The sequence below is a fragment of the Gallinula chloropus genome, assembly GCF_964237585.1.
Source record: "Gallinula chloropus genome assembly, chromosome: 5".
Lineage (NCBI taxonomy): Eukaryota > Metazoa > Chordata > Aves > Gruiformes > Rallidae > Gallinula > Gallinula chloropus.
In genome coordinates, this window is record NC_140090.1 from 47,517,482 (window position 1) to 47,529,147 (window position 11,666).

Genomic DNA, 11,666 nt, shown 5'->3' on the forward strand with positions numbered 1-11,666 from the left:
CAGTGGAGGAGGAGGACGAGGAGCTTATTGGCGTGGTTAGCAGCAGGCTCGCTCGCATTTGTCAGTGTGGGGCCGAAGGCAAAGGACCTCCTGCTTAAAAGGAGCCCGGGAGTTCAGCATCTGCTAAGCAGTGGAATCAAGAGGATTCCATGGTGGGGTTGGGCAGCTTCAAGCAGGCCTTAGCAGAGCAAATTGTTACATGGGCACCTTGTTAATAAGCACCATCTTTACAACCAGGAACAACAGTAGTGCTTCCTGAGAGAGACCTGCAGCAGAACAAGAGCCTTTTGGGCTTGCTTTAGGGTTTGAGGAGCCCTGAGCGTTTCCTGACAGAAATGCTGACTCCCTTGGAGCAAACACAAGCTTAACTACATGCTTCCTTTCCTGAGCAATCCTGTAGAAGCAGCTTTATGCTGAGGGTTACTAAGAGAAAGACCCACCCAAACCAAGAACGAAGCATAAGAAGCCCCATAAGATTGAAAGCATAGCAGCACACACCAAAGCTTAGGCCAGCCTGCCTAGACAGACCGTCCTGGCCTCTGAACCCTTTCAACTTTGGGATCTTCTCAGCCTGATGTGGTCTGTCTATTTAGTAACCCTCAACAGAACTCTCTGTTAAATAGTCCTCCCCTCTTCAGCTAGAGCTGTTTTGTCTCCACAACAACATCCTTTATCAAGCAATTGTGCTATCCCTTAGCCATGGAAAACCAGCTCCATTTGTTCACTGGTAACACGGCTCCAACTAGTTAACACTTGAGTCCCCAGGTTCCTTTGCAGGAAGGGACACAAAACAGTTGTCTCAGGTATCAGAGCCTACCTAGTTCCTTGCAGTGGCCATATTCCAAGTCTTTGATCATGCTCAGCATCCTCACTGAACCTTTTCCTTCAAGATCCTTTTAGAGACAACCTGAGTGCAAGGTTTAAGACACAGCTGAGTCAGTTGTATATTAGGTTTTCCCTGAACCCTACTTAAATACCATTCAGAGGTGTCTCCTCAACACCTGGGCAGGCATGAGGAGCACAGAATGTCATTGGGCAGGTCCTGGCTGTCAGCGTCCCTACCCTGAGCATGAGAAACCACAGGAGCCCCTCGTAAACATAATAAACCCTACAAGCCTAGTGTTAGAGCAAGGCCAGATTTGGTTAGTTTGCACCTCAGATCTAATGATAGAGGGAAGAAGTATTCATTAATGTTCTCTTTAAGAAGGTGGTTTGTCTTCTTTCAGGCTCTTCCTAAAAAAAAAAAAAAAATACTATATTATGTTTTGGTTTTACCAGGTTTCTTGTGGCTTGAGCATAAAAGTTTGCAGCACAAGATTGCTAGCTCTGTGTATTTGCAGCAGCTAACAGCTGTTCTGCAAGGGCCAGCTGCTAGCAGTTCTAATGCCTGTTCCTGCTTATTGGGGGCAGCTGGAACAACACAAACCAGAACAGCAACAAAAAGCAAGATTATGAGTATACCCCTTATTAGCCTAGAATTACCTTTTCCAGCTGCTTTTTTGGCTTGAAAAAATCTTTTACCAACTGTCAATGCCAATATGAGTATTTTACAATCCCAGATCTTAAAAAAACCTTAGCGACAAGGGATGAAAGATTTGTCTCTCTTGTAATCCTGTCCATGTCAGAGATCCCAAGCGTGCCTTCCCACTGCTTGTGGCCTCCTCGCCTGCTCCTTTTGTTTGCTCCTCTTGCACTGAGAGAGAGTCTCGGGGATTCACTTCCTCTGGTGGCCTGCCCAAGCCCAAATTAGTAAGCGACGGGAAGCTGTCAGAGATGCATTTGCATGGCCAGCCCTTCACTCCGCTCACAGGATTGCATCTCCTGTCACGTACAGTATCTGCAGGGGGCAAAAGCAACAATTTATAGATGCAGTTCACACAACTCGGAGCCCAGCATCAAATACACTCACAAAGAGGCACCCTAGTGCAGAAGAGACGACTGCTATTTGTGCTCCTTAAATTAATTACATGAATAAATGATGAGAAAGCCTGTTATTTTCAAAATCATTTCCCCTGCTTACAGGCTACAGAAATCCTTCACTGGACAGCATGCAGTCACAAGGAGATGTATTGAGCCTGGGAGAAGGCACAAGGAGTCTCTCATGGGCCACACAGCTTCCCATCGGTCAGATCGGTCACAGAAGTGACTCAAACTCTGTTTTCTCTGCATATTGTTGCCCAGCACAGAGAGTAGGTATGCAGGACTAGTCTAATCCATTATTACTTTTTTTCAGATGCCCACAGTATGGAGAGGCTGTGGCACTGCACTGCGTTCGAAGGAGTCCTTACACTGCAGCTTCGTGCTCTCTGGCTTTTGATCCTCTGGGTGGATAGCCTCACTTTTGTGCTGAGAAGCTGTCTCAAGATTCAAGATCCTGAAGCATCTCTCCCAGCTGCCTCCTTCTAAAGCCAGCTCTTCTTGTAGGATCCATTTTGTGACCCAGTCAGGGTCAGTAAATCTGTTATTTTAACAGCAGGGTGGATACTTCCCTTTGAGATTTTATTGCAGTCCTTGATTTTATTAAGGGAAGATGTGTTTTGTCCATTAATCCAATTAGCCTGGTGCATTAATAGGATTGGGCTTGCTCTCTTTCAGGAAGCACACAAATAGCAGTTGAGCCTAGCAAACCCTAAACTTGTAACGCTGGTAACAAGAGTGCTGTTTCCCAATGTATTCTATTTATTATTTTTGCAAGCTGTGCTCTCAAACTATGTGACGTAAATTCTCAGTTAGAATGCCTTGCTTCACAACCAAGAAGCAAAAGGCTGCCCTGAAAACATTTACTTTCATACATTTATAAAATTCTCTTTGTGCTAAATATAGGCAGGCAGGTTCCAGCCCAGAAGAATTTTTTCAGTACTTGAGAGGACTCTGTTTGTTTGGTTATAAAGGCATGAAAAATATTTGTCATTATTCTGACATCTGTCCTGGCAAAGTGCGCTTTCTAATCAGAGCTATTCACTTGCACATTCAACTGGGGATTTGGGTGCTTGAACACTCAAGGGCTCTGTCCTGCAGATACATGCAGCTCTTGGCATATTTTCCCCTTTGTGGACAGACAGTGCTTACCTTTAAACAATGCTCTTATGTTATTGATGCAAAAAAAAAAAATAAATAAAAGGAGAAACTTGGGGGAAAAGAAAGGAGAAAAAAAAAGGAAGAACTGAAGAGGAACTAACTCCTCTGCTAAGAATGGCTCAAATGACTGCAGCAGCATTGTTCTCATAATAACTTCTGCTTGGCACAATACAGCATGTCACAGTCGATAGCATGGAGCAGGTGTTGGGGGGAAGGGAAAGAAAGAAGAGAGTTTACTTCCAGGCAGCCTCACTAAGTCCAGGAGTTAATCCAAATCCAGAGCAGCCAGCCAGCCCTGTAGCTCTGCCAAGAAGCAGCTTGCGCAGAACTACATTTCCCAGTGCTCCCAGTGGGGGAAGAGCAACTCGGACCCAGTAACAGGCTGCTCTGCTGTGTGCTGGAGGAGTGGTGCTTCTTACTGAGGTCACGGCGGGACGCCCAGCTAATCCCTCCTGCTGGAGACATACGTGGGGCAGACGTGTGGGGAACGACAGACCGAGGGACCCACTTCCTGCTGGCATACGGCCGAGGTGAGATACGCACACAGGATGGGAGTTTGGGCTGGCCTCCCGAGTTTTTACCGTCTCTTGAGTTTTCCGTGAGCCTAACCAGAACCTGGCATCGTGGTTCCGAGGAAGGAAGGAAGGGGTTAAAACGCCTGCATACAATGCATTTCACTACCAGGTACAAAACATTCCTCTTGTCTCCACCCTGGAGCAAAGTGCAGAGCTGTTTGTGAACTCCTCAGTTCAGTGCTGGCAGCTGTGCTGGAGATTTTCACGCACCAGGCTGGAGGAGCTGTGGGGGCGCAGAAGCGACGGACACGTTAATTGCCACACCACAAAACTGTTTCGGACATGGCATCTTCCACAGTCACTGTCCTCACGCGCGTCTGCCAGAGCCTGTTGGCAATGTGCCGAGCTCCCACTGCTGCAGCCAAAGTGCTGAGCAAGGACGCTGATTTCAACAGTGGGCTTGGCTCCCCCATCTCCCCAGGGATCACCCCGATGAAGAACACCCTCAGCCAAGACAGTGGGAAAGAGGGATCTGGGGCGGAGATGTTGGAAGCCACAAGGCAAAGCTTCCATGCTGCCAGCCACAGAAACAGCCTCCGCGTACAGACAGGAGCCTCTGCTTAGGCATCACTCCAGCTCAGGAGCCATCACTGACCTTTACCAAAAGGAAGGACTCGCAGGCGCTTCTTTGGCACTGCTTGTGTGTCTGCAAACCGAGGCAAATGTAACTTCCTCCTTACAGGGCTTAGAGCTGCACGATTGAAAAGTCAAGCATAAAGATTACATATCATAGCTCGGCTTTGTTTCCGATGAGCGCTGGAGAGAGCAGTCTATCTGGCAACTTTCTGACATCCTGAAGCTGAGTTCAATCTGCAGTCTGTGACTGCCTGAGCTGAAAGCATGGTACAAAAAAATACCCCATTCATAGCTGGAGATGATCCGACTCAGCTGCAACTGCTGTCTCTCATCTAATTCAGGGAATTCTCTTCCGCAGCTGATATTTTGTCTTTCGTTCTCTTCTGGCATCGGTGCCTTTCCCACAGCTCCGCTGTGTGCTGCAGTAGGATGTTCAGTTGGATCGAGGCCATTACAGCTCTGTAGGAAGCAAACACTGCTCTTTTCCCCAGGGATATAGGACTTTGGGAAGGAACATCTAACCTAGTCTTAGCAGTGATTTCTGCAAGACCTGTGCACACTCGCAGATAGAAAACAAACTGAGGTATCTTTAAATAGTCTTAAAAACAACCTGAAACTGGGTCTGATGTGTGACTAGAGAGCAAGACCGAAGCAGTAATTTTAGAAAGCACATTGCCAGCATTCTGCAGATGGTGAGGGGGAGATTTTTGGTAGTAGTGGGTTATCACACCTTTTAAATAAAATTTAACTTTGTATGAGCTGCTGCATTATATTCTGTGCTTCTCTTTTTAGGCAGAGGCAGGTACCTGTAGGTGCTGGCTATGGCTGCAATTTGTCAGGCAGCGTACAGAAGAGCTTCCTCTCTCATCTGCAGGTTACACTCTACCTACGTCAGAAAAATGAGGTGAGTTCTCAGCTACTTTGTGTGTACAGTGAGAAGACCAGAGTTTGGCGCACTGGTGCCCACTGTCACAAGCAGCCCTACCAAAACCTAACCTGAGGGTTAATCTTTTAACAGCTCAGCAGTAATAGTCGTGCGGTGAGCTCTGTAAGTGACAGCAGTCACAATCTCTCCCTTCGCCGCTGATGAGAACTGGTTCTCTTCAGGCTGGAGCTCCGTTAATGAGTGCCTACACTTGCTGTCCTAGCTAAGGATCTCTGAAAGTACAATGCAGACTTGATGTGATGTTGCTTACTTTGTTTTAAATGCCACTTCAAACAGTCTGAAAGACAAACACCCCTTCTTGCAATGATTACTTTTCCTAATGCAGGCTTCAGGACTTCGGCTTGGTCTTTGCCCTCACGTCAGTGTGGCTGGCAGAACTGATGGGAAGGGTATACAATGCCTGTAACCTCACCAAATAGGACCTGGAACCATCCAGGTTGGGGGAATAAAAGTGAAGAGCAAGGTTTCCCCCCACACAATTGTGTCTATAAAGCAGACTTATTCGATTAAGAGACTGGTTAATGTTCTTGGACATCCAAGAGCTGAGGCTAATTGTGTGGTAGTAACAACTGCAGTGTTTTCTGCCACACAGCACCCTCGATAGAGGCTGCAACCCACTGAAGAGTAAACTTAGCCATCAAAAACTCTGGAGGCTTGTGGAATATATGAAATCCATGCTGTCTGGTCAGTCCCCCTGCTCTGTGCAAAATAAACACATCAAAGCATAACGCAGGTAATCTCAACATGATCTTGAATTCATCTTCCCCAATTCTTTTCTCACTGCAGATACTTAAATGAGCTAAAGGAAGATGACAGCCTTTGCAGACAAGCCCAGACCTCAGGAAGTTTCTACCTCTTTCACAATCTCTCCCCCTTCCTGCAGAAAGTTGGGAAGAAATATTTGGTACCGCAGCTCAGTGCATCAGGTAAGCAGGTGAACAAAGAAACATCTCCTGGAACAATGCAGAGTCATTTGCAATAAGCAACTCCTTACATGGGGGTTAAAAGTCTACCGAGCTGTGCAGGAACATCCTGCTACATGCAGCATGCCATCTGTTAACAACCGAAGACTATTCAGAGTTAAAACCTTGGTATGCGGGCACAAGCTCATGCTCTTCACACACATATGATATCAACATACAGCTGATCAGAGATGTTCAGTTTAAAACATCTGGGACCATGCCTTTTGAAGGGAAAAGGCTGGTGGAAAACAAGGAAGGTCTAACAGCAAAGGTTACTAGCGTAACACGGGAAAGGTTTTCTTTGAAAGCTATTAGCTGGCATAGGACAACCAAAATAGACAGCTGCTCCTGAAGCATTACAACATCTGCATCTTTAGCATGACATGGTCAAACCTTCCAACAGCTGGGAGGAAAGCCAGACTTCTGGTCTCCATCCAGGTGGGACCACTTGTCTGGTCAGCGCTCTCACACAAGTACCCTGTCTTGAGTCAAGGTTGCATGCACCTTGAAGGTCCAGAGAAATCCTCGTGGTTGTTTGGATTTGCTTTCATCACAACTTTTTCTTCCCCTTTCCCCTGTTGTTTAGAGATGAAGAGGATCCTGGAGAAATTCACAGAGACTGAACAGTGGATAGAGAAGTCGGTGCTGATCGGTTGTTCAGATGAGCACATGCCACACTTTGCCCTGGACTTAGGTTGGGATGATTCCTCTTCCATCTGTGTCAGCATCGCGTTTGATGCGCCAAGATGAAGATGCTGCCTGGGCGGCATCCTTAGTCCTTGCCAGGTGAACGTTCACTGCCAGAGCCGACTCGCTTGAGCCTCTGCAGGAGCTGTTGGGAACCTGGCAGGTCAGAGCCACGGAACCGCGTTGCTGTTCCTGTGCATGTGTTAGTAAAGGTGGGCTGTTGGCAGGTCACTTGGTGGTTGGGAATATTACCCCTGATGTGATGTCACTTCCACGGGAACTTCCAGAAATTGTATACCGGAACAATGAAGGGCGTAAAGGGATAATAACCACAATTTGAGATCAAAGATTATTATTTTTTTTGTTGCCTTTTTCTTTTTCTTTTTTTTAAAAAACAGGAGCCTTGGAGAAATCAGACCTTGAGTCTGAACTCAAGGGAGTGTTTACTGACTTACGAAAGGCTCTCTTCGTGGTGGATGGGAAGGATTCTTCTTTGCTGGCTTCGGTATTATACAGGTTTTTATACTTTAAGAAGTTGCAATTTCTAACATCAACCCTTCTCCTTGTCCCCCATACTGTTTTAGGATTTAATACATATTGTGGGAGTACCTACTGCCCACTTTCAGTGACGTAGGTACAAATTTGCAATCCCAAAAGATATGTGATGGAAAGAGGAACAGACTAAGTGGCTTACAAATTACTTCAGTAATTAGCCATTTAGCATGAACCTGCTGTACATCCAGCGTGAAACATCAGTCACAGCAATTCTGGTTTGCCCTCAGCGTAACAATTAAGCTCTAGCCTTCCATAATCCGCAAACTGAATTTCACAAATGAACTGACATCTTCCCTCAGAGCTGCTCCTTTAAAGCTACTCATTTATAAGCTGTTACTCTGCAGATGCCCTCTGTTTGGAAGGCCTAAGAAAAGACCTGTGTGTGCAAGTCAGCTGTCCTGATCCAGAAGTCGAAATAGCTCACGTTTCTGTTCCTGCTCTGAAATGGTTGTAGTGCTTGGGCTATTTTTCAAAAGGGTACTCACGGTTGGAGACTCCTTGGAAGAGTTCATCTCCCATTACTACTCCCATTGTACCCCAGTAAAGAACAGCTCTTCCCCACCTCCCCTGAACACACTCAGATTTGGGTGCTAAAGCAAGAAACATGAAACACCAATCGCAGGATCTGACATTTTCCAAAGTGCTGCCTGTACTTAATTTACTTTTCTGGGCTTCCAAGCACCATCAGAGTTTATGCACATCACTGTGTATGGGGGAGAAGACAGCAAAGTGTTGTTCAGGGAGACTGAACAGCTTGCCCCAGGTATAAACAAACTTTTTGTTTCTCTCTGGGTGTTCGCAGGCCCAGTCCCTTCTCCGCTGGCACGATTCCCACCAGTACTGCAGCAAAACTGGGCAGCCCACCCAGAAGAACCTAGCTGGCAGCAAGCGTGTCTGCCATGCCAGTGGGATAACTTACTATCCACAGGTGAGCACCTGAACAGCAACAGTAAGCAGCACAGGGGAGCCTGTAAAAGGAGGCAGGACTGCTTTCCTTGTAGCTGGCCATTTGGGCTTTAGTGTTCATCCATCACCACTCCCCTGGCTAGGAAAAGCAATGATTGCCACTCACTTGTTCTGTCTGAACTTCTTGCTTTGCTTTTCTGACGTATTTGCTAGATGTCTCCGGTGGTTATCACCCTGGTGTCTGATGGGAGCCGGTGCCTTCTCGCACGACAGCCCTCATTTCCCCAAGGGATGTACACCGCTCTGTCAGGCTTCTGTGATGTAGGTAAGGTGGTCTCTGATCCAGCGCGGTGCCTCTGACATGCAGGGCATGGGGGCAGGACAGGGGCACATCAACCAAATGCCTGTTGGACACAGAGGGGAATACCAGGGAAAAACACTGGATCTTAACTGACAAGTGTTCCCATTCAGACAGAACTCCACATAGCTCTACGTGTCTGAAGTGAGTGGGAATTATGGGTGGGTATCAGTTGCTCCATTTCCTGAAAGGAAATACAACTCTAAGGCTCCCCAAATTAGGACCCCGGGTACTGTTTCAGACCATATTGTGTTTAGTGTGGTCTGGCTATGAAGAAAAACTGCAGACATCTTGTTCCAGGAGGGGAAATGGCTTTAAAAGAGAAAGGATGAAGAGAGGCAGCATTTGTTCTATCCACCAGCAGCATATAGAGTCAGACATGTCTCTGGTACCTCTGTTCAAGGGAAGTAAGCACAGTTGATTAATTTAATCAAGCATCCTGCTGACAAGCCTTGCCAGGTCAGCACAGTCAGAGCTCCTGCGTGTGTGTGTGAGCGGTCAGGGCTGGAACACCTCAGAAACGAGCATGCCTATGTTTTCACTGCCACGGTTTGCTGCCCCAAGGCCAGGCTGTCCTTACCTAGCTTTGGTTGCTTCTAGGTGAAAGCGTGGAAGAGACAGTCCGGCGAGAGGTGGCAGAAGAGGTGGGCCTGGAGGTGGAGTCTCTCTGGTACACTGCTTCTCAGCACTGGCCCTTTCCCAGCAGCTGCCTAATGCTAGCTTGTCACGCGTTGGTGAGAGCACAGCAGGCTGAGGTGAGCAGACTCTGGTTCCCCTGCGGCATTTCACTGCCTGCCTTGCATAGCAAAGTCTCTTTCAGTCCACGGACTTTAGTTTGGAGAACATCAGATCCTCCCTAAATGCAGTTTTCCATTGGGTCTCCCTACAAGCAAAGGACAAACGACAAAACAATTTTATCTTCTGTTACAACATGCCAGATTTTGCACAGGTTACTGTATATACACAAGCCCAGAGCCCAGCACCCCTGTGATTTTTCCTCTGACCATTGCAGAGCAAGTGCTCTCTAGTATTGATACCGTATTTGCCATAGAGGACACGGATTCTGACATGTTAATCACTGGGCTCAGCCACTAGTACTTTGCAGGCCAGCGTCGTGGTGGAATATGACTATGGATTTGTGGCTTCCCTCAAAAAAGCAAGAAGACAAAGCACTAGTGGGTAGCGATGCCCTTTCCTGTTCTGGCATCAGCACTTAATTCAGGCATGGATAAAGCACTCCAGGCATTCTAGCATGGGATCTTTGCAGGTGCAAGAACAAGGTACAGCTGCCCACATTTAAATCCGATTTAAGGAATCAGTACCCTCTCTTAATTTTTTGCAGATCACTATGAACAGCTTGGAACTAGAGGAAGCCCGTTGGTTTGGCCTGGAAGAGATTGTGGAGGGTCTCAAGAGAGAGCCCAGATCTTCAAAGCAAAATGATGGTAGTGTTTTACCCTGGTTCCCTCCCAAACAGGCCATCGCTCACCAGCTGATCTGTGAATGGGTTAAGCAGCAGATGTCCAAGCTGGCTTAGGCATGGCTTCATCAAGCCTGCGACTCTACCGGGACTACAAAAGCTCTATGAAACCTCGATACAAAAGCTTTTGAGGTTACTGAAGGCAAAGTCTGTGTTATGGCGAGGACAGCACTAGACTGATGGTGTTCTTAGGCTCAGACACATAGACCTACAAAGCCATTTCTGGGCTGATCATCCTCAGACAATTCCATGGACAGTGGAGATGCCGTGACTTGCAGTAAATGTACAATAAAATTCTTAGTTCCAAAGCATCAGACATTCTGTGATCAACTGCTGCTGTTGCCCAGCAAGCAATACAGTAGGGATCTCCTGGCACCTATGTCCTATTATCCTCCATTTTATCCATCTTGGATAGATATCACACTAAAGAAAAGTAATAAAAAAAAACCCGCTGGCACCTTTCACTGTTCATATTTATATGGGTCTGGAAGAACTAGTAAAAAAAGGCAGAAGAAAAGACACTGCCTGTACGTTCCCCCCTTCTGATTTCCTTCTCATTCAAGCTTCCAGTTTCATATAAAGCATCCTTTCCCCGCCCCCCCAAATGCTAAATGGGCTCCTACTCCATTGACATACCCAAGCAACTAAAAATATCTCAGAGGCTCCATTTTCTCCACCAGTAAGACGGTGCCGCTTCCATCCTAAGGAAGAGAGAACAGAGCTATCTGGTGGTAGAGAGTGGAAGAGCAAAACCTTTGTGTATTAGAACCCAGATATTGCAAAGGTCAGATAATTCTGCAGGAAAGGACTGCACTTCTGTCAAGAGAGAAACCCTGAATGGAGCAATGCCTCTTACCCCGTGCTGGAGTTTGTTGCTTTCCCGGAGAGCTGGTCTGGTTTTACTGATGAAATGGTATCACTAATCTAGAGGGAGAGCAATGGTCTTGGCAAGGAAAGCTTAGTAAAAGAGATGGAAAGATACTTGATCTGCTGCTGATTCAGGTTGAAGTTTCTTTCTGCCTACTTGTTCAGAGTTGAAATGCCAAGCTTGCAAAACCACCAGTACAGATGTTGGGAGGGGGAGCAGGAATTGCTGACTGCCACCATTAGGATTCATTGCAGGTGAGCAACCACTTGAGCAATGGTAAAAATCTGGAGTCAGGGGGGCTGAGCAGCAAGGAAAAGGCTGCTTTCTTGCCCTGCTGAGACATGCTTTGTTTCCTTGGGTTAATTTTACTTCAGGAGTTTTGGAGGGGACTTTCAGGCCATGGTGGCATGTGCTAACACCTTCCCACCCTTGCTAACTCTCAGTCAATAAAACCCACGTCAGAACATGTCTTTCATGTTTGTGAACATGCTGTCCGTCCTCCTGATAAGAATGCACTCAGGTGCAGCCAAGGCCACTGCTTCCTTCTCTCCAGCCCAGCTAGACGCAGCACGGGAGCCCACATACCACCGAACTTAACTGCAATGCTCCTGTATCCACATCCCCTTGAAACAGGTCTCACTGCCCCTCTTCATAGCAGTTCCTCCTGCTTTCTCT

The 11,666-nt window shown here is 47.0% G+C and overlaps 1 protein-coding gene across 1 annotated transcript; it reads left to right on the forward strand.

Moving 5' to 3' along the window:
- Positions 1–6,667: 6,667 nt before the first annotated feature.
- Positions 6,668–10,404, forward strand: NUDT13 (nudix hydrolase 13). Its single transcript, XM_084265175.1, has 6 exons — positions 6,668–6,831; positions 7,223–7,329; positions 8,182–8,307; positions 8,499–8,610; positions 9,244–9,398; positions 9,986–10,404. The coding sequence occupies exons 1-6, from the start codon at positions 6,726–6,728 to the stop codon at positions 10,178–10,180; spliced, it is 801 nt and encodes a 266-aa protein (XP_084121301.1). The 5' UTR covers positions 6,668–6,725; the 3' UTR covers positions 10,181–10,404.
- Positions 10,405–11,666: the final 1,262 nt, after the last annotated feature.